Below are 26,574 nucleotides of genomic sequence, written 5' to 3'. Positions count from 1 at the left end.
ACTTAACTCCCTTTTATATTGGTGAAACTTACAAAGCTAAAATTCCCGAAAAATTAAAATTGGTGGACTGAATGATAGATTCTCCTGCTCTGTGTAGCTGGGAAATAGCTGGTTAAACTTCACCACAGAGGATAGACCTAAATTGTTTCTGAGATGTTTAAATTTAAAATACTAGATAGTCAAGGATAACAAAAGAGAGAGGCTTCAGAACAGCCTTATCTTTTTTTGTATGCTGCCCTACTAAATTCTAAACCTCACAGGTATTTTAGTAAATTTAATAAATTTGGTTTGTGAAGATTAGAATTTAACTACATACAGAAACTGTTTGATCTTCCTGACTGCTCACTTCTGCGGTTATTTCCTGACATCAGAGTTGCTCAACAGTGTCCGAGTTCAGTCAGGAGGTAGCTCAAAGAGAAATCCAGCTCATTCTAAGGGCACAAAGGTTTTCTCTGGGTTATCAGTGAGTTTAGGTGAATTATGAACTGATAAGTTTTTCTTAAGGAGTGAATGAAGAAAACCAGTGGGCATTGTCTAAGGTGGTTGAGTTTCTGTCCTAGACGTGGATGGGAAACCTTGTGGGGTTCGGGTTGACATGTGTTAAGAGCAAAATCTAAGTAGCTATTGATACAGAGTCAGTTGTATTGGGAGTAGTTAAAACAAATGTATTGCTCTTTAGTGTCGGAATTGCATCTAATCGTATACATAAATCATTTAATCATTCAAACTCACACTGTCCTCAAAGACTTCATCTCATAGGATGAACACAAATATTAACATTGATTTCATGTATCTTAGGCTATTCTAGATATATTCCCTAGCCTTCTTCAAGTAAAGTTTTATTTTTCTAATTTAGATAAAAATTTTCCTGATTTTTCTCTTCTGTTTTCTTTCCTACTTGCTCAGTTATTAGTCATTGACACAAAAAAGTGTGTATAGCTAAAGGGTGGGAGTAAGTGTGCATATGAATTGTGGTGTAGGGCAGCAGTTCAGGGCAGAGTCTGGATGTGGCAGAAGTTTGCTTTTGGCTGACTGTCCATGATAGACAAGATTAACTTAAAGCAGAGATATATCTACTTTTGTTGGGTGTTAAGAAAAGAGTGCTTAACTGTATTTTTATTCTTAGTCACAAAGTTCCTTTTAATATTAGGAATTCAAAGCAAATGTTCTTTCCTTCATCTTCACAGTATTCTGTCTGTATTAGGAAGTGGGAAAATGATTACTCCATTTTATAGGAAAAAAATCCCAAAACCTGGGCTCCAGAGAGCCAGTGAATAGTGGTGTGGGGAATGACCCCAGTTTTATCTTTTTCATTCATTCAACAGGAATATTTTAAAAATAGCTGTTTTATGACTAACACTGTGCCCTGAGTGTATTTTTTTAAGACATGATTCCTCACTAAGAAAAATCTACTTTGTATAAAAAAATCCTTCCAGCAAAACCCTTTAGTTTTGACTACATCATTTGTAAAATGGAGCTATTATCTTAGCCATACAGTATGGTTTGCATGATGATTACCAAACTCTTAAAACTGGAAATGCTGTGTACACCTTAATGTATTGGGCAAGTACTAGACAGACATTTCCCCTTTGGATCAGCTTAGAATTTTCCCTTCTTTCTAGATCCCACATATAGTTGTTCTCTGGAGGAACACAAACTGTTTCAGTATTTGTCCTTATTAGCCTATTGTCAGAACTCAGTATCTGATAAGTGCAGTCTGCCTTATAAGAAAACCAAAATGTCTTGATTTATCTCTTGAGATTATTATCTCTTTCTCTGATTTTCTGACTTACCATCTGTAAAGTGTCTATAAGCAATCCCCACCTCACAGGGGTGTTGTGACGATTTGTATTAAAACTGTGTTAAGTTCTATCAGTATTATTGGTAAAAACCAATCATATAAAGAAAACTACATTCTACATGTTTTCTGCAGCTAAACCTATTAACCTATTAACCTAAACCTATTAACTCATATTCCAACTCATAAATTCTAGAATGTCGTAGAAGCAGTCATGTACTACTTAATACTCAATAATTAATTGGCAGAATTCTTATTTTTTTTTTTTTTTTTACAAATACTCTAGAAACAGCAGTGTTGCTAGAATTCCTATTCTACCTACCATAGTTTAACCATCAGTATTTCTCTTCAGCTTTTAACAAGGAGGATATTAATTCTTTGGTGTTATTGGGAATGAAACCTTGCCAAGTTTAACTTTATTTAAAGGTCCCCCAAACATATTGTTTACATATAGGAAAAGGAACAAAAGCAATGGAGAAAAATACCATTTTCATTTCTCTGATGTAGGTCATCTAAAAAGTAGATGGAGACCAGAAATGGAGCAGGGCGAATAACCGAGTAATTCATTATGTTTTGTCAAAATAGTAAGGCTTCACTTAAAACTGAAGGAAATACATATTAATCATGGAAGAAGATAGTCTGGAAAATGTATAATTCCACTGATGTTTATTTGCACAGGCAAATTCTTGATGTTGTAACTCAGATCCTTGAGAAGTATCCTTTTTTTTGTAGTAATTGAGGTAAAAATAGGCCATGTGAAGAATTTTCATAATGTAACTTGTATCTTTGTATGTCTTAAACTAAATGTAGCTCTATGGTATTTTATTATTATTAATTTTTGAATTCCTAAGAATGAAATCTGTACATTTTTATTCTTTGCTATACTTCTGTGTTTGTATGGTTGGAATTTTTTGAAAACTGGTAAGATTATACAATCCTATGCCTGGCTGTCTTAAATATAATGAATTACAAACTGTGATTTTTGTCTTCAAGACCTGGAAGAATCCTTTGTGCTTCAGTGTATCTCTGTGCCACACTTGATTAATTAGTAGATATTGCTCCAATGCAATTGATGTTAACTGTCATCAACTCTTCTATTTTGTGCCAAATAAAGTCATTTAATCAGATTAAATAAAATATCAACTTAAAATACTTCCAAAGAAACTTGGATTTCAAAAACCTGTAACAAAAAAAAAAAGGCAAAAGGGAATTTCCTGGTGGTACAGTGGTTAGGAGTCCGCACTTTCACTGCCGAAGGCCTGGGTTTGATCCCTGATCAGGAAATTAAGATCCCACAAGCTGCACAGCACGGCCAAAAAAAAAAAAGAAAAAAAGAAAAAACTTGTACAGTGAAAAAGGACCACTGAAGAAATCTTCAAAGTACTAGTAATAGTAACACATAATACAGGAGACTGAGATCAATAATATATTATATGGTTAAACTCTCCCACCTAATTTATTGTGACTTTGCTTCGGAAACATTATTTCAGAAAGTTTCGTATTCTCCATTTGGAATGAAAACTGTGAATTTCATGTATTTTATCATGACAAATAAATTAATGTGACTTGATCATAAACAAAACCTTTTATTAACTCAGCTTATAGAATGTGTTCTTATTTTACAGCAGTGTCTGCCAAATGTTGTCTTCCTAGTGTTGAGGTAAGTAGTCTCTGTACCAGGTAACATTTTGGATGTGTGATGCAAAAATGCATCAGTGAGTCCAATTCTTACCAACCATAATCTGTGTTAATAGAAAAGTGGTGTCCTAATCAAGTGCTTTCCAACTGCCATCTCTGGAAAGAAAGGTAGTATGTAGTCATTTCCCAGAAGTTTCTTGCTTTGCTCCTTCTTTTCTTCCCTATTTTCCCTCTATCTTCTCCAGTAGCGTAATCTGCAACAGTGGTTCTTAGCCAGGACATATGAGTCAGGGTTCTCCAGAGAAACAGAACCACACTGCGTGTGTGTGTGTGTGTGTGTGTGTGTGTGTGTGTGTGTGTGTGTGTGTGTGTGAGAGAGAGAGAGAGAGAGAGAGAGAGAGAGAGAAAGATTGATTGGTGTGTGTGTGTGTGTGAGAGAGAGAGAGAGAGAGAGAGAGAGAGAGAGAAAGATTGATTGATTGATTGATTGATTTTAAAGAATTGGCTCATGCAGATATGGAGGCCAAGTCCCAAGATCTGCAGTTGGTAAGCTGGAAACCCAGGGAAGTCGATGGTGTAGTTCCAGTCCAAACTTTGCAGTTTGAGAATCACAAAGGCAGGAAAAGACCAATGTCCTAACTTAATAGGCAGAAGTTACCCTTTCTCTGAGGAGGGTCAGCCTTTTTGTTCTCTTCAGGCCTTCAACTGGTTGGACAAGGGCCACTCACATTAGAGAGGGCAGTCTACTTTACTCAGTCTACTGACTCAAATGTTAATCTCATCCAGAAACACAGACACATCCAGAATAATGTTTGACCAAATATCTGGGTATCCCATGGCCCAGTCAAGTTAAACACATAAATTTAACTATCACACGGAGTGGTCCCCTTGCACCATGGTGACATTTGGCAATGTGGAGGTGTTTTGGGTTGTCACAACTGGGTGGGAGTAGGGGAAGGTTGCTGCTGGCATCTAGTGGGTAGAGAGACCGGGGGTGCTCTAAACATCTCACAGTGTAGAGTATAGGCCCCACAACAAAGAGTTTTCCAGCCCAAAATGTCAGTAGTGCCGAGATAGGCTACTCCTGGTCTAAAAGGGCAAAGGAAGTTTTGTGAGGATTGCCAAGAGCTAAAGGATACAAAACTTAAATTTAGAGATTTTTGTCCCAGTCATCTTTGAAGTTAATACAGTTCTTACGGAGTATGAGATGTGTTTGTTCAGAATTAAATTTCTATTTGTATTCACTTTTATGCCATCTTTTCAAAGGTACAAAATGTGATTATTAAAAATCATAGATGTATTAAGCAACAAGACAGTTTTAAGTCTATTCATATAACCTTTGAACTAAACAATTGTGTCTGTAATAAGGTCTCTGAAATTAAAATGTGATCATAGTTTATAATTTGTGTAAATGTTTAATCTGGCCAAAAGGTGGCACCAGTGTACCCTTTTAAAAGTCTGTTTTACATTATGCTCAAATTTGGCATCACTGCTTAATTCACATTTATTTAATACTTAGCTATTCCTGGATCTTGCTTCACTTTATAGAGTCATGACTAATGAGAATCTTCCTTGAATCCCATAATATATTAGGTACTGAAATATATTGACATCCCTCTTTGATCAAGATGCTTCCAATTTACCTGTATAGCAGCAGATAACTTATTAAAATATCACATTTAGTGTGCTTGTTATATCAAGCATTTCTGAGGATTCTTGTAAGTCTTTAACATTAAGCCTTCGGAATTTTAGTCTCAATCACATTTGTTCTTCTAATCAGACATCAAACTCAGTTTTTGGTGTTCTGCCTGGTCAAGAAATAAATCCAGGGACATTTGAGTAAATACTCCCTAGTTTCTTACCTCTTGCTTCTTTTCTTCATATCCACAACCTGTGAGTTTGGCCTGTGTATTATTTTCTGAAATTTACTTTCTCTTTCAACTGTGATTCAACAACTGGCTTTCTAACAACAACTGCTGTTCTTTATCCCTTTCTTCCCTCACTTCCTTCCACCAGTTTCATTCTCCAAGACGGCTGAGACATTCTCTAATAGAGTTCTTGTACCTTCCAATACTGAGTGAATACAGGCTACCCTTTCCTCCCCATAATTTCTGCTTGCAATTTACTATTAATATTATCCTAGGACTTTGTACCTCATCACCAAATGCTTCTCTTAAATTTATTTTACAACTGATTAGCCAACTTGGGAGAATGAACCTGCTTCCTCGCAGATAAATTCTCTTCCAGTATTTATATAATGTTGAAACTTTTTTCTTTGAAACAGCTTGGTGATATTGTATCAAAATAATGGAAATAAAGGATCTTCCCTTAAGCTATAAGAAAACCTTGGTGTCCTTTTATGTCAGAAATCTGAAGGAATAGCAGTGCTCTGGGAGAGCTTCTCTGCACAACTGAACTGGTCCTTGCTCTCTTGGGAGCTGGGGGAGAGGCTTGTGCAGGAAGGAGGCCTGGGAAGGAGGCCTTCATCAGCTGCAGTTGTTACCCAGTGTCTGATTTATGCTATTACTGAATTTCAGGAAGGTTCATGTTAGGTTTTTGTGGACCAAACAGGCCTTTGAGGAATGAGATCTTGTGAATTTAGCTCTGCCACATTTTTCTGTAGTGGAAGCCATATGGTACTTAGTCCAAACCAAATGTAGGAAAGTACCTAATTAAAAAAAAAATTTTTTTTTTGGTTTCTGGCATTTGTACTAAGTTAGCCTTGTAGGGAGGAAAATCTAAAGAACCTATGGTGGTTCTATAGGAAAAGGATACAACATTTGCAAAATAAGGGAAAAGGTTTTAAAATGCAGACCAAAGATTCCAGTGGAGTGAGTCTCAAAAGATTTTTTTTACTGGACCAAGTTCTCATTTCCCAACATTGCCCTTCTTTCACATATGTGCATAGTCTGTGCTGTGAGCTTGGTGGTACCTGTCCTCTCTATCACAACATTTTAAAGTGTGGGAGGAAAGGCATATAAATGGAAGGCTCCTTTTTAAAATTTCAAACATTTCCTGTTTCACTGTTAACATCACCAGTTTTGCAGATCTCTCAAACTGGTGGTTATGTTCAGACCCACCACGTAGAGCCATGCAAATTATGCACAATAAACGCTAGGGGGCGCCACTCACCAAATGCGTGCTTCTGGAGTTGGGCTGTATAGTTTGAACAGCTGTGCAAGGTAGCCCTGCCTTTCCTTATTCTGGTTTAAATGTTGAGTCTAAGAAGCCCTTATTTTGAATTTCTGCAGCAAGTAGAAGTTTTCACTGATGGAGCCAGGAAATTATATTAAACTAAAATACACAAGTGGTGTAAAGAACAATGAAATCAGAATAAGAAAAAATGAATACTCCCTAGGTGACACAACTATGTGTTTGTCAAAATGTTAGAACTGTGCACTAAAAAGGGTGTATTTTACTGTATGTCAATTGTACCTTAATGAAAAAAAGGTTAAGACCACCCAGATAAATATAGAAAGTCTTGGAGCTTAATGAGCCATGATGATTATCATTCAGTATTAATCCTTCCATAGGTCAGAAAAAAACACCAGCCAGATATTGAGTATAGAGAAGAACACCCATGAAACTAAAAAGGTAATTCTGAAATTCACTCGGAAATAAGCCAAATTACTGATAAGGCTGTTTGTGGCACATCTGGATAAAAGATCTGAAAGGTTGACTTCTTTTCACCTGAATTGAATAGTGAGTTACCAATTATTTTGGCATTCCGTGCATGTTAGCCTTCACAGAGTACAAGAACAGTTTTAACTAGTTACTTTGATCAGGGGGATAGAAATACTCTAGTTAAGTTTTGGGTTTTTAAAAATAATTTTATTTATTTTTGGCAGCGTTGGGTCTTCGTTGCTGCACGGGGGCTTTCTCTAGTTGCAGCGAGCAGGGGCTACTCGTTGCAGTGCGCGTGCTTCTCATTGCGGTGGCTTTTTCTTGTTGTGGAGCACCGGCTCTAGATGCGTGGGCTTCAGTATTTGTGGCACGAGGGCTCAGTAGTTGTGGCTCGCGGGTTCTAGAGCACAGGCTTAGCAGTTGTGGCACCCGGGCTTAGTTGCTCTGTGGCATGTGGGATCTTCCTGGACCAGGGATCGAACCCGTGTCCCCTGCATTGGCAGGCAGATTCTTAACCACTGCGCCACCAGGGAAGTCCTCTAGTTAAGTTTTTATACCACAAATGGCTATCCACACGGAACCTCTGCATTGTAATTTATATATAAGGATATTTGATTGGTTTGAGCATGCATGCCTGTAGCTGCATTACTCTTACCTGTGATTGATCACAGATGTGGTCCAGAGACCCACTTGTAGCTATACTGACTGGACCTTCCTGTGATCTGATGGTACAGATGTCAAAGTAGGGATTTGGGAATAAAAGGTTTTGAGTACAAGTGTACAAATGACTGCATCTGCTTTTGTGTCACCCTGTGCTCCCTATCTCCCAGGAGTATGGAATTGGAAGGCCTGTTTTTTATGGCAACAAGTATAGCTGTGAAAAGTGTAGGAAAGGCTTAATCCCTGCCCCATAATTGCACTGTCATAAATATCAAGATAAGGCCAAAAGTCCTATTTGAGTCTAGCCACGAAACAAATTGTGAGGAAAGTGCGTCTTGTCTTGCTAACATGCAGAAACTGCTGGACACCACTGCCATTGCTATTACGATAGTTTGGAATTTACAGAGACAATTTTTTTTTTTCTTTTTTTTTTTTGTGGTACGCGGGCCTCTCACTGTTGTGGCCTCTCCCGTTGCGGAGCACAGACTCCGGATGCGCAGTCTTAGCGGCCATGGCTCACGGGCCCAGCCGCTCCGCGGCATGTGGGATCTTCCCGGACCGGGGCACGAACCCGTGTCCCTTGCATCAGCAGGCGGATTCTCAACCACTGCGCCACCAGGGAAGCCCCAGAGACAATTTTAAGTTTGGGAGTTTCCCAACCTAGGAGCCACCATCCTCCCCTCACGTAGGTTTTCCTTAATTGTTCGTGGTGTCTGTGCCCAGCTTTGCTGAGGATTTTCTGTGAATGTGTAGTGTGCTCATGTACATATATACATTACTTGCTTTTTTCGTAAGTTCAGGAACTTAGCCTCCAGTGATCTCAAGCTTCAGGGAAAAAAAGGTATGTACTTCTCCAAGGGATTGGGAACTCCAGAATTCAGCGTTAAGGGCAGAATTGCCTGTCAGGACAAGTGTTGCAAAAGGTTATGTACTTTTCTCTTAAATTAGAAAGATGTGATTTAATAAAATTTTTTAAATTCTGCAAAGTGTGAAATATTAAATACCCTATGTACAGTGTACCTTAACAAGACATTTTATTTGGGAACAAAGTTTAGTTTTAGGACTTTTAAGACGCTATCAAGTTTAAATTGGTCCCAAGATTTGGAAAGCACATTCTTTCATAGTGCCTATTTATTTTCATTGGGCTGTGCTTAAGAAAAAAACAGGGTTGCTGATGTTAAGGGAAGAAAATCAGTGTCTTAATAAACACAGAACTTTTGAAACACCCAGCTTTAGCAGGCACCATCTGAATAAGCATTTCCACATAAAGATCGCTTAGTAATTTGGAAAACCATACAGATTATTAACAATTTATAGGTTAATACAGAAAAGACAACTACTGACAATAGCAAGAGATGATGAAAACAAGTACACTTCTGTCAAGTTCATAGATGGCATCAAAGCCAGAATTGCCCTTTAGATGGAATTATTTCAGTGAAATTGAATGTAAGTTCGAGGTGTTTGTGTTTCTCTTTGCTGGAGGTGGGCTCTTTTAGGCATGTCTCGTAAAGTCTGGCCAACACTCAGGAGAATAGAACTTTTGGTGGTGCTAACTCAGTAGTTTCAATCAGTGTGATCTTTATGGTTTTAGGAAATTACTGTACTATACCACGTTTCTTTTAAAAGATTTGGATAAATAAAATAAACATGAGCCAATATAACATTTATTTTGTATTAACAGTACATATATTAATTCAGGTTGAAACCTTTTTTCTACAGAGTATTATTTCTTTAATATTCGCATCTGATCCACAATAATATAGTACTAATTTTAATGAGAAATACAAATTGGAACTTCTGCTTTCATAATAGCTCATCCACTTAACATTTTTACAAAGAACTACTATAAATATGTAACATTATGCAGGCTTTTTTCTGCACCTGTTCACAAATCAGAAGGAATATACTTTTAAGCTATTTAGCAACCGAATGCTATCAAACTGCCCCTGTATTTATATGACCATCTCCCCATACCAGACAAAATGAGTCTCTTTCTCTTTGGTCTCCATGCACTCACGATGCTGCATTACTGTGGTTCTTTGCCTTAACCCCTGTCCAAGTTTCAGTTGCTGCGGCTGTCTAGGTTGAGCTCTTCGAGGGCAGGGAGCCTGTCCCCTTTATCAGTGTTTGGCATGTGTCATACCCAACACATGTTGAATAAATTGAATTTAATCTAAATTTAAGTAGTTTCTTTCTGTTAAATTTTTGTAACTAAGGATTACAAAAAAACTTTTCAAAAATGTGCCATAAAATGTACTATATATTGAAATTTTGAATTCTGTATAATGAGAAACTTCATGTTTGTGAAGCAATAAAACATCATAGGAATTTGAAACTAAGAAACGCTAAACCTTAAATGAGGATGTTTAAAAATACAGAAAGGGCAGGCAGAAAAGTCCACCCCTAATGTATTGAGTATCAGGTGAAATTAGAAAGCAGACTAAACAACACATTTGAATAAAGCTGACATTAAAGGGGTATTTTCAAACAATGGGATTCTAAAGCCTAATAATTATGTTAATTCTGCTGTAAATCCCCCCCCAAAATTAATTATTAACTATAAAAAAATAAGGCAACTTGAAGTTAGAAACTTATGGATGAAGTTAACTCTGGATTTTTTGCAGAAGCCAGACTCGACTGGTGCCCTCTCATGATCCATTATTTTCTAAAAGCCTTTAGCTGGAAGGCTGTTCACACATATTGGTGAAATAACGTAATCTCTCAGAAATAAATCAGTTTTTAAGACTTCATTAAATAGTAGACCAATTAAGATCACAAACTTCGTGCTGTCAAATGGATTACCTTCAAAGAAAATTATGCTGACAGCTTTTCTGAAGAACTCCATTTGTGCCAAATGCTTATTATTCCTTGAGGTGGAGGAGGTGGCAGGGAACATGATTCCTCTTTGAATGTTCTTCTGTTTTCTGCTACCTTTACTTAAATGTGACCAGGGACTATTTTTATATCCTATAAAGTACTTTGAGAAAACGTTAAGTGAATAGTGGTACACAAAATAGAGGAGGATTTTTGTATCCGCTTGTTGTAAAGCAAACTGAATGATACTTGAATCTTAAAAGGGGGAAGATAATGTGCTGCAGAAGTTATCTGATAAACCAACCAGCCTTGTCATATTATGAGTTCAAAGGGAAACTGAATCCCAGCTGCTTAATAAATGTTCACTAAAAGCAGCATTTATACCACAGCAAACTTAAAGGAAAATTAATGTGGTGTTATTAAATTGCCTTTTAATTGATATTTTAATATTGTCAAATGGATGTGAATTGAATAAGAACCTATTTATATTCATTTAATGTCTTGCGTATAAGGTCAAATTGCTTAAAATAAATACCATTAAAATAAAAAAATATTTTATGAGAAACTTCTAAGTCATCTGATTCCTAATTATTTCTATAACAAAACAATTTAGACCACCGTACAATTCATAGTAGTAGGATTTGGCCATGTAGCAGATATAATCAGATTGAGACCGATTAATTTCTGGAATCCTTTTTCAAACTGGATCCTACTTATTTAATTCACCAGATATTCTCAATAGAAAAGATTGAGGAGAAACCACTTAAGTATGAATGCAAATAGAGTACACATTTCATCACAAAAACAATCAATTATAATACATTCTAACCAAATATGTACCACACCACGGTGGAAAAAAAATAGAAACCTAGGACTACTTAGATAAAATGTTACTTTCTTAGAAGAATTTCATTACACATATTTACCTCACGTTTTTAAAACTCCCAAATAAATATACCTACCCTACACATTTCAAAATATTTTCAATAACTGGTAAATGCTATACTTTTTGCTCATTCATGAGAAATTACTAAAAATTTACAATGAAAGTATATGGCTTGAGCCGTCCTTGCAGTAAATGAAGGCAGGATTCTTCAAAACACTGTTAAATGCACCAACTTTAATCAGTCTTTTTAAATTGCTCACTTTTAAATATGTAGTTGCTGGTAGCTGTCCAAGTCCATTAGCACCACATACAGTGAATTAAAAAGAGTTTTTAGGGAGGATGACTTAGCAGTCTTTTTTAAAAAAATGTTTAAAAATTATACAATTAAATGAAATTGATTTCTTGGGTCATGTTTTGAAAGATCCACTTTTCATCTTGTGAAACTGAAGGATTTTGGTAGTTTCCCTCTTCCACCGCCCCCCCGCCCCCAAGGTTATAAGCATGAAGGTAGGAAAATCTGGGGGAATACCGGGAATACCTTTACACTTCAGCAAAGAATCTTGCTAATAATATCCATTATCTGGTTCAGTTTCAAAGTCAGATTAGGTTCTTCTGCCAGAGGTCTCAATATGTACTTACAGGAAGAAACAAAGATTCTATGGGACAAATTAGCACATACTTTCTGTATGCAATCCATAAATAATGAAGGAAGTCACCAGATCATTTGAAATCATCTAATGTACATTCTTTTCTCCAAGAATACAAATACCTTACAACTCAAGCAAAAGCTCTTCATTACTTCATCTGCTTTCAGAGTGACACTGTCATTCAGTTTAGACAGTGGAGGACTGTAAGATAGGAACACTGACCTGTGAGGTAGGGAAGTGTGTTGCAGTATTAGGGCCATTTCACACAAGGAAAGGTTGAAACAATTATTTTTTCAAAAAATGTGGCAGTCATTGAGATCGATGATTTAAATAACTGAATAAAATGCAAACAAGCCCTTCTCATTGTTATATTAAGTTCAATTTTTTTGTTGTTGTTAGGGACTAGCTGGACTAAAAGTACTGATGAAAAAGTTTATTTTCAATATCCGTGTAAAATTTTTACTGGTGTCTCTCAACACATAGGCACAATGAAAGATATATTTGGCTCATTCTTAGCCAAGCATGAATATTTTCACTAAATTATTATGATTTCCTATGACTTTTACTGCCAGGTTTGCTTTGAGTCCACTCTCCCCTCTTTGAGGAGAGATTGATGAATACAGTCTCCAGAGATTTAATCTTGCAAGATGAATCGTGTGTTATATGTGATAATTTGTTACTTGGGAAGTTTGTCTTCTCCTGGATGGAAAATAATCCACTTTTTGTTGTTGTTTTGTTGTTTTAATTTTTAAAAATTATTTATTTTTTGGTTGAGTTGGGTCTTTGTTGCTGCGTGTGGGCTTTCTCTAGTTGCGGCGAGCGAGGGCTACTCTTTGTTGCAGCGCACGGGCTTCTCATTGCGGTGGCTTCTCGTTGCGGAACACAAGCTCTAGCCGCGTAGGCTTCAGTAGTTGTGGCACGCGGGCTCAGTAGTTGTGGCTCGCGGGCTCTAGAGCACAGGCTCAGTAGTTGTGATGCACTGGCTTAGTTGCTCTGTGGCATGTGGGATCTTCCCTGGACCAGGGCTCGAACCCGTGTCCCCTGCATAGGCAGGCGGATTCTTAACCACTGCACCACCAGGGAAGCCCTGTTGTTTTGTTTTTTGTTTTTAGCTTTTCAGCAGATGATCCCATGCGCAAGTGGATTTTTATACAGGTCTGCTTGGGGCAGAAGAAAGATGGAGATGGAAAATGCACTCCCTGTTTCCACAGCTCTGCACTTGGTAATTATTTGCCTGTTTGAAGTAACTTGTGAATGGCTTTTGTGAGGAACTTGAGCAAGACTAGAAAACCACTCATGTTTAATCAAACTATTTTTTTGGTTTGCAGTATTTTTTTGAGGTAAGACTACTGCCTAGGAGTATAACAGCTGTAAGTCACACATTCACAAAAATAGCTCACCTTATTCACCATTTTATACAACATAAAAGTGCACTGTGAAAAAAAAGTTGTTGAGAGCAGAATGCGATGTTAACCTATACACAGTGTTGAACTTTTAAAAGGAAACCAGGCTTTGTGACATCAGAGGACATTAAAGAGCTTATGGCATAGCGCAAGTGCTCAATAAATACATCTTGCTTCTCCCAAGCAGTCTAATCTCCACAAACCATTTTAGCAATTTCCTGGATATCACTTTTCATTGCAGTCTGTACTGACTTCCTCCAATCCAGAAGTGGCTACATTTCAGTGATAAGGGAGGGTTTTATAACTTAATTCTTTAGCACTTCTGGGTTGGAAATGTACCTTTAAATTCTACAGATGTTAAATCTCTCATTTGTTACTGAATAAGAAATGCCACAAATGTGTAAAATAATTTACCATTAAGCATTTTTTCCCTCCCATGATGTGGAAATTAAGTCACTGTAGAAGATTGCTTTTTGCATTATCATCAGAGGCCATTTCATTAACCAGCTGTTCTATAGACAACTGGATAGCATTCTTGACAAGAGAAGAAGCTGTTTCTATTAAGAGTGTTTCATATTGTTCTGAAGTTCTACTCTCAAAACCACTACCATTAGCAAAAACCCCCACTTGCTCATTTTCGATTGAAATTAAGAATTGCTTAGGGACATTTTTAGATTTCTTAACATCAAATTCACTGATTTCAGTGTCTGTGATAATAATAGCAATTGGCTCCATTCTTTTGCTTTCTTCCGGTTTGGGTTTTTCTGCAGTGATTTCATTTACTTGAAAATCTGATTCCTGGCTCAGTTCAGTATCTTTCGGCTTACTCTCCTCAGCAACAGTCTCTTTACTTTCACGGTCTTTCCAATCTGGTCCACTTTCTAGGATACTGTTTCTGGCTTCTTCCAGAATTTGTTGATCTGGGACTGCAGGTGAGGGAGGAACATCAGAAACCACTGGGAGCTGGTGTTCTGTGTCTGAAGTTTCCAGTGGGCTTGCTTGCTGAGGTTGAATGCTTTGTTTTTCCTCAAGCGTTTCAATATCTTTTTCAAGGATTAGAGTTCCTGTTTGAATAGCAGAATGCCCTGTATCTAACTCAAGTTCTACTGAAATCACTTTCTCTCCAGGAGAGGTTACGCTGTTGTTCACATTTGATTGACAGACCTCATCACTCCCTTTCTGTGAGACATCTTCCCTTACATCCTGCTTCAACTTGGTCTTTGCTGCCTGGTCATCTGATTGGGTCAGAGTTTTTGTATCCAAACTTCCAGCCTCTCGTTGGACTTTGATACTGCAGTCTGAGTCTTCTATAATTTTGGAATGATTACTTCTTTTCTCCCCTTTTGAGAATATTATACAGGGAATCTTGAGTCTGGATTTTGCCTTTTTTTTAGAATTATCATCCTCAGCATTGATTTCAGGTTGCACTTTGGCCTCAAAGGGCTTTTGCTGCTTTGAAGAGTCTGACCTTTTGCTGCGCGTTACAAGGCGTTTGATGGAGGCCCAGGCCCCCCGGGGGGGCTCTGGCTGATAAGAAGCTCCTGCTTCTGGGGGACACTTCCTTGCTGCATCAGCAGCTTCAGAGCCAACTTTGGGCTTCATTGCTTTGGCTGCTTTCTTTCTTCTCTTGAAGCAAAGCGTCGATGCTTTTTCCTCCTGCCTCTCATTCTGAGGACTAACTTCTGCTGATCTCTTCTCATTCTTGCTTTCTACTTGTATTTCAGGAACTGTGATCTCCATTTTTATATTACACTCTTTCTTTCTCTAGAAAACTATATCCCCTCTTCCTTAGCAGCCTTTTATGACAAAAAAGTAGGCAAAAATATCACACTAAGTAAAATTTCTTCCTGATGTAATCACTCCTTTCGTCTTACTCCATACAGTTGTTTAGGTGGTTTTTCCAGTTATAAAAATGCCTTGTTTCTCTATTGCTTGTAATTTATCTCTTTAATTTCTTCATGAAAGCCCTTTTACTGGGTAGATTTTTGTTTTATTTAAGGGTCAACCTGATAAGAGAAAAGAGAGTGGTATTTTATTTCACCATCAGCCTACTGTTTTCTATAGAGACTATTTCAGTTGAATGCATATGGTTCTGCTGGGCATGTTTCCCATATAATAACTTACTAAAATGACTGGAGAATAAAAATTGGGGTTTACTTTTGCCCTATCCAAAAGATTTCAGTGTGAATTTATTTTGCTGTCTTTTGTTTGTTAAAACTTCATTTTGGATTACTCTGCAAATCTGGTATTCTTTTACCAGTTCTGGAGTTGTGCTGTCTTTACGAATTGTTCATGACTCCGAATTGCAAGTTAACAAACGAATACCACCACCACCACCAGGAACAACAAAAAACAAGGAAGGGCAGGGTGTCATTTTTATTAATGCAATAAAGAGCTCTGAAGTTGCAAAGGATCTTAGAGATTATTTGAGATTATTCAAGTCGAGCCAGATGAAGAAACTGAGCTCCAGAGTGGGCAGCTGGCCTGCTAAAAGCCACACAGTTAGATGAGGTCATAGCCAGAGTTAGAACTGAAGACTTTGACTCTCTAATGTTCTTTCCATTATACCATAAGGTTTCTGTTCTAAAAATGTATGTTCCATGAAGGAGGTGCTACTTTTCATACATGCTCTTGGGAAATTTTTAACATTACTGTCATTCTCCACTCTTAAATCTGTTTGTGTAATTTTGACTTTTTTTTCTAAGTATCTGCAGTTCAGACATTTTCCATAACGAGCACATAGTTGAAGGTCAGAGTGAATGGTAATAATAGTTGACATTTACTGAGCAACTCCTGTCTATCAGGAAGTGCTAATAAGCACTTTTACATACATCTCTAATCCTCCCACAACATTACAGAGTAGGTGGTGGTATCACCATCTACAGATGAAGAAATTGAGGCCTAGAGAGGTTAAGTAAATTGCTCTAGATTATACAGCTAATCGATAACAGAGCTCAGATTCAACCCAAGGTTGCCTGTTTCTAAAGCCCGTCCTCTGGAACTGGGTTTTAAGAGTTTCATCAGAAAAATGAATTGTTTGGAGATGCTAATCTGCACTAGACTCTCTAGTCAAAAAATTTTAAAATTGCTTAAATGGTTGTGTTACCATAATGTAGCCCATCAACTGATAATTGAACCAAGACTAGACTGAGTTCTTGCTATTTTAAAATTTAAGCTTTTGCAATTCTTTATATTTTATTTTCTTGGTTCTGGAACTAATTTGAAAGCCAGAAATAAGTTGATAAGACATGCAATTGGCAAACTGATTAGTTACATATAAATATAAAGGTATATTTTAAATCAATCCACAGAATGGTATGAGGGTACCAATGAATAGAGATGTGAGGTGATCACCTAACAAAAATCCTATGAATTTTAGTTGATGGATGTCCTAAAATAAGCAAAGGGACTCTTTCTTTGTACTGTTTTTTTTTTTTTTTTTTAAATCCTTCACTGTTGAAGGTTTATTTGGGTAGCTCTTGATTCTGTGAACCACAGAAGGAATTGGAACTCTGAAAATCAGTTCATGATCTAAGTAAATATTCTCTTAGGTTGAGTGTTACATACTCCATGCCCCTGACAGAAAGGCAAAGTCATCCTAGAACAATGATGGAACTAAAATATGAACATTTTACAGTGCCCCTCCTCATATGATGTTTCCATAAGCACAAGAACCACAGCTGATTATAGCTCCTTAAGTCTCGTCACCTCTTGTGAGTTCTCAGTGCCTGAGAGTTTTTATTAACCAGAGGCTGTATAGCTAATAGAAACACTGAAATCGGATCATGTTTAGGAATGTATCATTTGAAACTAACCTGGATTGCCCAAAGACAACTGCTTGAGAAGCTCACTTAAATGTATATCATGATGCAGAAATAAATATCCAAACAAAACCTAACTGAAATGGTCGAAAATGCAGCCTGTAGATACTAAAACTTTGCAGGACATTAGACTGCAAATGATTCGTCCTTAACCTGCACAAATAGTTTTATCGCCTGGGCAATCTTAAAGTCCCTGTTGTAATTTCCTGATAGAATCGCAAGTCTACTGCCACAAAAAATACCCCTTCCCCTTTTCCCGTGAGCAGAGAAGCACGGAGGCAAAGAGCAGCCACTTCCTGGGGAAAGCAGTGAATCTCTCCCAGCGCCAGGTGTGGACCACGAAGCTTTCTCCTGGAGGAGGGCGTCTCTCCTTCGGCTTGAATCGCCTTATGGCAGGAGCTAGAGCGCAGCAGAAAGTACTCAAAAAGGAAAGTGCTGGGGCGTGGAAGACATAACCCAGCTTCAAGCTATCTGCACATTTATAATGGCCAGGAACCCGGCACTCTATTTCCCCCCAAAAGGGCAAAGAAGGAAAAAAGCTACCAGCAACACGAGCTGTAACGCGCAGAGGATAGGTGTGGGCAGAGCTGTTGAGGGTCGCGCTGGCTGGAGATTTCTGCAGACAAACGACCTTCCCGATTCTCACTCCGGCCACCTCGGGCGGCCCGGATTCCCGGTGTCCAGCGGGCACCTCCCGCCCACTTTGCCGCGCAGGCGGTCAGCGGACCGGGTACAGGTCCGCACCCTTTACCCGCAACCTGCTCGCCCTCTTCACTTACCGCGGGCGCCGGGGTCCCTGGCCGACGCTGTCGCCGAGGTCGCGGGGGCGCTCGCAGGGTTGGGCGCACAGGTAGGCGGGAAGCCACGGTCGCACCCGGAGCAAGCAGCCCTCTGCAGAGACCGCAGCCCCGCGGCGCCCCCTCCCCCAGAGGGCGGGGACTGACAGCCGGCTGCACCAATGCGCGCAAAGGGTGCGGGCGCGGGACGGGGCCGGGCTAGGGGCGGTGGGCGCGGGGGAGGGGTGAGGGGGTGATCGGGAGGTCTTTCCGAGAGCAGTCCGCCCAGCCACGGGCGCTCCCAGCCTGGCGCGAATCCCTGCCGCGCGACCACACTGGGGGGCCACCGAGAAAGGGAGGGCTGGCAGATGCGGAGGGGACCAGGGTCATAAGCCTCCCATTTTCGCAGACGCGAAGTAGCAAAATCTAATTTTAAATTATAGGCACTCCCATTATAAATCGCCGCACTGAATACTGAAGTCACAGCAGATATCACATTTTAAAAGTAGGATTCAAAACTGTGCAGAGTGAATCTCGTTTGGCGAGAAAATTACACGAACTGAGAGAGAAAAACCTCATTACACCCAAACCCACTCCTGGAAAAGTTTTGGTTATCAAAGGGTTCATTGCCAAATCCTCTCAGAGGCCCAACACACAGACCCGTGTCTTCCTAAGTATCTAGAAGGCAGGTAGAGGTGATGCAACCTGTGTGCCATCGAGGTCAGAACACAGGAACCCAGCCCCATCCATCCTTTATACTTTATATATATTTCCAAGAATAAGTAGCTTACAAGTTATCCATGTTTCCCTTCAGGATATTCCTAGGTGCCTGCTTAACCTTGTCCCTCTCAAGCGGGGCGTGGAGAATAGGAGACAGCTTTCCTCACAATTCCAGTCCTGATCAGAGCAAAGGGCACAGGCAATATCTACCCTCCTGCCTGACTAGGTAGGCTGTGTATTTTCACACATTTTGAGTCTTTAAACAAGTTCCTGGCCTTAGTGAAAAGCACCATAAGCATTTATTTGTACACATAATCCACTATGTACAATGCATTAACACTAATGAAAGGTGTTACAATGAGAGTGGGCTTAATGTTACCTACAACGGCATTCCTGGGAGCTCCAGAGGTGAGGTCCTGTGGGATGCACAATTCCTGCCTTCTCCTCTGGCCCCTCCCAGGCAGATGAAGAACCTATTAAGATGGAGGGAAGAACTACTGAAAAGTAGTTGTACTTAACTCTTTTTTTCAACAGGATCATGATCTTTGAGAGTAAACCTCAGTTACCCATTTTTGGATGTTTTTCCAGGAATATATTTTACCTTTGTAAGTTTCTATAGCTTCCACTGAAACTTATTAAGCAAAGAAATATTAGGACACAACAGCAAAGCTGAATCTAAACTGTCAAGATCTTAGAGACAAGAGCTGTAAAACAGGAAAATCTGTAAGCCTCTAATTTATAGTAGTTATAATTAAGAATTCAATTTAGCTTTGTTCATTCATCGAATACCAGTCTGTGAAGATGTTTTATATCCCCAGATGAGTTACTAACCCTGCTGTCAGTTTTGAACTTTAAACAAGCCAAAAGAAATCCATGCCACTCATAACCAACTGAGATGCAATTGCTTATTGAGATCCAAGTTTTCTCAAATCTAGCAGATCTGGGAGTTTGCAACAATTTCAGGCAAAAATAAGATGAGCTTATCTAGATGAAGACAGGGTAGAATAGCTGTCTTATTAGGAAGTAACTGGAAATGAAATCAGCGATAGGTTAAAAGCAATAAAGGCCATCTCAATGCCTTGTAAGATCTTATCCCACTTGCTTTTCTTAAAAAAAAAAAAAAAAAAACTACTGAAAGGGAACTGAAGAGTGGTTTGAGGTAAGAGGTGAAATGATTTTGTATTTGAAGGGCAGATTTCTGTAAGGTATATTACATATAACTCATCTCCAACCTCCAACACACACACAGAGTACAGAACTATAAATAAAATACTGCGCTGTCATTTTTCTTTAGAATATAACTAGAACCCGATGCCATATCTGAGTTTTAAAAAAATGTATCCAGTACCTCATACATGAAAGAAACCTGTCATCCTTGAACTCACTTAAGTGACAGTTAGTAAGTTATTACCCATATCATTGTCTGCTACTCAATTAGTAGCTTTTCATTATATAATGAGAAACAGGCTCTAAATATATCTCCAATGTGATGAAAAATTATCCTACCTACAGCTTATCTTGTTAACATCACCAGATACAGCGTGCCAATAAAATCACTTGCTTATTTATGTGATCTCTACTGATCATACCGTTTCTCCCATCCTGGTCCCTATTCACCCTCAGCCTGGGCCTCTAGCTACCAAACCATGAAACAACGGTTAAGTGTCCATCAGAAGGACTGTTTAAATACTCCACAGCCATAAGAAACAAGATGAATCCCAAACTGCTGATGGAGCAAGACCTCCAAGGTGTATTGCCAAGTGGAAAGAGCAAATTGTGCCATTTGAATTTTTACTGAAGGCATATTTTACTTCTAGGAAAATTCTTGCATTAGTCCATTCACTCCAAGCAATACCTGGTAAAAACAATTTGGCTTATTTATTGTATTAGGGCTGTTTATAATTTTTGCCTTATAAACCTCCACTTACCCTCTCCCACCAACTGTGTTCACTACTTCTATCAATATTAAAGATTTAAACCCACACAGCAGGGACTTCCCTGGTGGTCCAGTGGTTAAGACTCCGGGCTTCCAATGCAGGGGGTGCATTCGGGGAACTAAGATCCCACATGCCGTGGGGTGCAGCCAAAAACATTTTTTAATTAAATAAATAAATAAACCCACATGGCTTTTGGTGATATGAGGAAGCCTAAATTCCTTAAGGTGATCTTTAAGTCACCATGTCTGACAATAGACTGCTTTCTTTCCCTGTTTACAAACTGAATTCCCAGCAAGTCCCATCCAGATGAGGTTTTATAGGACATTTTAAAAAACACTAGAAACAATGAACTCTGTGCAGACGGGGCCCAAATGATGCTTTCGAACAGGAACTGACATCACTGAGCGGGTACAATGTGCCGGGCAGTATACAAAGCATGGTGGAGCTGGGGCTCCGTGCTCATGACCCCTTTGCCATATGCCCTCCAAAGCACTGTCATCATTTCTTTAAACTGCAAAACCGACACTATTACAATCACACCTAGGGGATTAAAAATAATAAAACCAAGGACACCAGGAAAAACACTGCTCTGCCCATGCTAGCAGTGTTTTAGCACTGGCACCGGTGGGGATGCAACATCTTCTGGAAGGATCCAATGCAGGAAGAAAAAGGGGAAAAGGGAGGAAAGATGGGAGAGGAAGAACAGAGATAGAAGATAAAGAACAAGAAGAGAAGGGAAAACATGTGAGGGAAAAAACATCCTGTAGGGAGGGAGAGCGAGCTCAGGCACAGGGTAGAAGCTCAATAAACATGTGCTGAACCAACAGAGCAGAAAGAGCTACCTTACAGTTAATGCTGTATGACCATCCTTCCTGAGGACTTATTAAAAATAAATGGTGCTGGGCTTCCCTGGTGGCGCAGTGGTTAAGAATCTGTCTGCCAATGCAGGGGACACAGGTTTGAGCCCTGGTCCGGGAAGATCCCACATGCCGCAGAGCAACCAAGCCCGTGTGCCACAACTACTGAGCCTGCGAGCCACAACTACTGAAGCCCGCTTGCCTAGAGCCCGTGCTCTGCAACAAGAGAAGCCATCACAGTGAGAAGCCCGTGCACGGCAATGAAGAGTAGCCCCTGCTCTCCGCCACGAGAGAAAGCCCGCGTGCAGCAACCGAGACCCAACGCAGCCAAAGATAAATATAAATAAAATAAATTTTTAAAAAGTGGTGCTAAAGCTGTGACAGAAACGGGAATTCTAAGGAAATTCAGGACAAAAACCTGTGTAAGCAATACTTTCTTGGCGTAAAAAAAAAAAAAAAGAATACAGGAAAGTATATGACAAAAAGGCACGTCCTCCAGACTCTTACTTCTCCCTCAGCCCTCTCAGGAGGTATCCTGTCCTCCCAGAAACACACAAGCATGTACCTTTCCCCCTTTAAACACAATGTATCATATAGTACACACTACAACTTGCTTCTTCAGTCCCAGGGGTCTCCCAGATCACACAGGACAGCAGAGCTAGGGCAGCAGTCTGTTAATGCTACAATTTATATTTGAACACCGAGATTGCAAAATTATTTACTTTTATTCTATGGATTCAGTAAAGTAATTAGGCATGTGCATGAATGATTTGTGTTGATTTATACACGATGGTGGGAATTAAGACTGAAGAAAGGCTTCTGGGGAAACTCCCACTACTTATTTTTCAGAAAATCTTCGGGGCCGGGACTGACTTCTCTCAACTTCCACACACCTCCCGATAGGAGGCCTGAATAAACACTGGCCAAACTTTCAAAGTTGCTTCTTGAAGATGGACAATCTGGAAGGAAAACGAAACAAGAAATAGTTTTCTCTAAGTGCTGAAACATCTCCTCTTCCCTTCCACACAGCACCATCACCCTCTCGCACGGTCAAAGTTGTCAGCATTTACCTCCTTTCCCACTGCCAGCTCTTCTGGGGTCTGTCCATAGACTTGAAGACAATGCACAGCATTTACATTATGGCTGTGTGAATACTGTTCAAGGGCAGACCAAGCATGAGCCAGGATGACATTTCTGTGTGCTCCCCCAGCATCTAGCACACGGTCTCTCTGCTGTGTAAGCAGAGGTGCTTCTATGAGCAACCACCCTTACAGTTGCCCAGATGATGGCCACGGTTTGCTTCCACCTGGACCTTTACATTCTTAAACAATGTGAGAGCTTTCCTTTTGCATAATTACCCTTTTGACACCCTTGTCTTTCTAGCTCTCTCTACTCTTTCTTAATTCCTCTCTCCTCCTGTTCCATGTGGGATTTATAACTCTGGGTCACCTGCAGTTGTCAGGACTCCCCTTCTTTACAGTCCAGACCAGGCTTTGGTTTCCTGAAAACCGTGTCTCCCTTTTCTTTGTTTGGTCTTCGCTGTGCTGGAGTACACTGCTAAATCCCTTCCTGGGAAGAGGCGTCGGGGTGCCAAACCCTGCGTGGCTGGAAACCTCTGGATAGATTTGGTGGGTGTAAATACAGGTGGAAAGTCATCTTTCCCCGTAGACTTGGAAGGCATTCCTCCACTGTCTAAGAGCCTTTTACTGCTGATAAGAAGACAGGGGTTCAGGCTAATTCTCATTTTTTTCATAGGCAAGCCATTTCTTCTTCTTTGGAGAGGATTTTGAGGATTTTCATCTTTGATGTTTCTGAAATTTCACCTGGATATGTCCAGGGGTGGCTCATTCATTGTGATGAGTACTTGGGGGCCCTTCACTTAAGACCCAAGAACTCCTGGACTGGTCCTGCTTCCTTCTCTTTTCTACTTTCTGGGACATTTACTCACTCTTGTGTGCCAACTGTCTATTCAGAGTATACAGACCTTCAGCTGCTCCTGCCCTCCAATGTGCCATCAGCTCCAAGCCCAGAGCCTCCTGGGGCTCCACAGAGGAGGTCTAACCTCCACTGGGGTCCCTCCTTAGTTCACTGGATGGCGCCTTTCCACCCTACGCTGCCAAACTGTGATGAACCCTGCTCTTCTTCCAAAAATGTTGAAATATAAGTATTTCATTCATCGGTTACTGCCAACTCTCACTACTGCCCCCTCTCCTCTCACTGATGTCTGGAAAGAAATCTTTTGAAAGCACTGAATTTGCGCTTTCATAGCTTTAGTTGGAGTCCTATAATTCATAAACATGCCTCATGAGGAAGAAAGCAGAACTTTCACCAGAAGCAACTTACCTGTTTAGAACAGCCCATTCACCTGCTCAGTTTCAGGGTCCAAATCAATATCATAGAAACAGGGCCGGGTAGGGAGTCCAGGCATGGTGCTCATCTAGGAGATGCAAAATAGCATTAAAAACAAACTTAATATGATGTTTTTTTCACCTTCCCTTCAGCTAGAAAGCTCAAGGCACAAAGACAGAATATTATTTTATAGTTAACCATAAAATGGCACTCTTCATGTTACATATTAAAAACCAAGTCACTCACTGATCCTGTTATGATCTCAGACAGAAACCCTCGAGTCCTCCAGCAAACCAAACACCAGGCTTCCTCATGGGCTCCCACACAGACTGGTGCAACAAGAGGTTGAGGAGGTGCCTCCACCTTCGTCCCACAATGGCAGGTGCTGGGGAGGCTGAGGAGTCAGTTACTCACCCCCTCGGTCCTCATATCACAAAACCAAAAGGAGGTGCAGGGCTTGTCTGCTGTTTAATTTTGTTTTAATGAGTCTTGTGTAGATACCCATATTATTTTTGCTTCAGCAACACAACATTAGGAATCAGTATCCTTTAACTTGGGCCAAGACATTTCTGTACCTAATCTAGATCGTTTTATAATCACTGTTCTTACTGGTCCAATTTGGCCTTCTAAACCTGAACTTGCAATGCTCACGGATTTTATTTACACTGGCTTCTTTTTCTAAAGATCTGGCTTTGACAAACATCTACTTAGATATAAATCTGTAAGGCTTGTTAAGTGGAAAACTCAGTATATTTTTAACCTGTAACAATGTCCTTTATAATGAATACATACATACAAGTGTCAAATCAGATCTAGACAGGAAAAGAGTTTAAGTGGAACTTCTACAACTTAACTATAAAAATGTCATAGAAAAGGATGAGTCACCTTAGGTAACACAAAACACTTATACTTTAAAAAACCTGATTCTGACATCTGAGCGCCAATCAATACTTCCTACAACGTACTACAGGTAGCTGACATCGGTCTGTGTTCTCACATTCTGTAAGAGATAAGCAACTGCTGAGCGTGGGGACAAGGAGGGAAAAGGAAGGGACTGGTCCTCCACCCTAGCCTAAGAGCCTGAAGATGACACTATAAAGATGAAGGACAGGGCTTTCCTGGTGGCGCAGTGGTTGAGAATCTGCCTGCCAACGCAGGGGACACGGGTTCAAGCCCTGGTCTGGGAAGATCCCACATGCCGCGGAGCAACTAGGCCCGTGAGCCACAACTACTGAGCCTGTGCGTCTGGAGCCTGTGCTCTGGAACGAGAGAGGCCGCGATAGTGAGAGGCCCGCGCACCGCGATGAAGAGTGGCCCCTGCTTGCCGCAACTAGAGAAAGCCCTCGCACAGAAATGAAGACCCAACGCAGCCAAAAATAAAAATAAATTAATTAATTAAAAAAAAAAAGATGGACAGGTGCCCACTGATGTAGACACGCATGTGCACATGGGCAGAAAATTCTGAAGATAATCCCCAAAATAGCGATTAGTAGGATTATCAGTACTACTCTTTCCCGAAGAGGTCTTTTTTCCCCTTAAACATTGGTCATGTTGATAATCAGACAACGTTTTTAAACGAAAAGACTATGTATACATACATATAGGAGCTTAGATATAAAACTCCAAAAAGAAGCCACCACACCTTGAATTTAGTACATAAAATGCTCAAGTCCTCTGAACGCTGTTCAGGCCCCAACAGCAATCAGAAACCCTGAAGAACAGTAATTGTTAAGGCGTCTAGATTATGTGTGGAAACGCCTTGGTCCAGGTGGGCTTCTAAGGTGAGAGTCTCTTCTGGATGAGAAAGTCCCAGCCTGACACTTTCAGCTTTGCTTTCGTCTCTACAGCCACCCCTCTGCACCCACACATCAAAGGAGCAGCGACAATACTGCTCCTTCAGCTGCCAGGTGCTGACAATTTCTCCGGAAACAACACACGTTCTGCAATATTCGAGGTGCTGGGTAAATGGTTTAACGTTCCTACTGAAAGGGAATTTCTACAAACCCCAGGCACTGATGAACCTCGGAGCAGAGCGACGCACGCCTCCTGCCTCTGGAGGGAGGGGCTGAGGGGCACTGGTGCACACGCCCTGTCTGACCACCACTGTGACGCGATGATGCTGCCCCACAGAGAGCTGACAAGAGCAGGGCTCACGCCTTCAATAACCTGCCCAAGGCCAAAACCAGCAGGGGTGAAAGTGGATTCAGTTTTAATGTTCCGTACTTTCAACTATCATATCACCTCCTACTGCTTTCTTACTATACTGAAAGAAGCTCCAAAAGGAGGTCTATTGGTTTCTTTTACTTGTGTATTGGCTTAGTTTACTATTTCAATCCTGTATTGCAGTAAGAACAATCTGCAGATGTAGGATACTGGGCAGATCTATGGGGGAACCTGGGCACAGGATCAGTGCAGACTCTGGGACAAAGTGAGTCCAAACTGCAAGTATGTCCTTAAGCTTCCCTCTACTTCCCTATTAGCAATTTTCCTCCTTAAACATGCATGAAACCTGTAAGATAAGATTTGATAATTAAATCATCTCAAAGTGTAAATAAACCCCCTCACCTTTCATATCTACAGGGTTCACTCACACTTTAAGGGGGAAATTCTTTACTCAAAAATGATGCATTCCCTGAATTTCAGG

General features: G+C 40.1%; 3 protein-coding genes across 9 annotated transcripts in view; 1 reads left to right on the top strand and 2 right to left on the bottom strand.

Annotated features, from left to right (window-relative positions):
- Positions 1-26,574, top strand: part of ZBTB25 (zinc finger and BTB domain containing 25) — a 56,748-nt gene that overhangs the window by 19,150 nt on the left and 11,024 nt on the right. For 3 of the 6 annotated variants that reach the window (XM_007102283.4, XM_055088523.1, XM_028495991.2), the window contains 2 exons: positions 3,424-3,458; positions 5,453-7,607. In XM_007102283.4, coding sequence (XP_007102345.2) covers positions 3,424-3,458; positions 5,453-5,671 — 254 coding nt within the window. In that variant the 3' untranslated portion in view covers positions 5,672-7,607. Of the gene's footprint in view, positions 1-3,423; positions 3,459-5,452; positions 7,608-21,672; positions 22,211-26,574 lie in introns of those variants that run through there. The other 3 variants (XM_055088525.1, XM_028495992.2, XM_055088524.1) reach the window with 3 other exon arrangements.
- AKAP5 (A-kinase anchoring protein 5) lies at positions 8,682-15,628 on the bottom strand. Its single transcript, XM_007102280.4, has one exon. The coding sequence runs from the start codon at positions 15,208-15,210 to the stop codon at positions 13,924-13,926; it is 1,287 nt and encodes a 428-aa protein (XP_007102342.1). The 5' UTR covers positions 15,211-15,628; the 3' UTR covers positions 8,682-13,923.
- Positions 22,288-26,574, bottom strand: part of MTHFD1 (methylenetetrahydrofolate dehydrogenase, cyclohydrolase and formyltetrahydrofolate synthetase 1) — a 65,575-nt gene continuing 61,288 nt past the window's right edge. For both annotated transcript variants that reach the window (XM_028495985.2, XM_024117455.2), the window contains 2 exons: positions 23,925-24,018; positions 22,288-22,540 (listed from right to left, as the gene is read on the bottom strand). In XM_028495985.2, coding sequence (XP_028351786.1) covers positions 23,929-24,018 — 90 coding nt within the window. In that variant the 3' untranslated portion in view covers positions 22,288-22,540; positions 23,925-23,928. The remainder of the gene's footprint in view (positions 22,541-23,924; positions 24,019-26,574) is intronic.

This window comes from Physeter macrocephalus, chromosome 11, assembly GCF_002837175.3.
Source record: "Physeter macrocephalus isolate SW-GA chromosome 11, ASM283717v5, whole genome shotgun sequence".
In the NCBI taxonomy this organism is placed as follows: domain Eukaryota; kingdom Metazoa; phylum Chordata; class Mammalia; order Artiodactyla; family Physeteridae; genus Physeter; species Physeter macrocephalus.
This window is presented reverse-complemented; position numbering and strand designations above follow the sequence as displayed.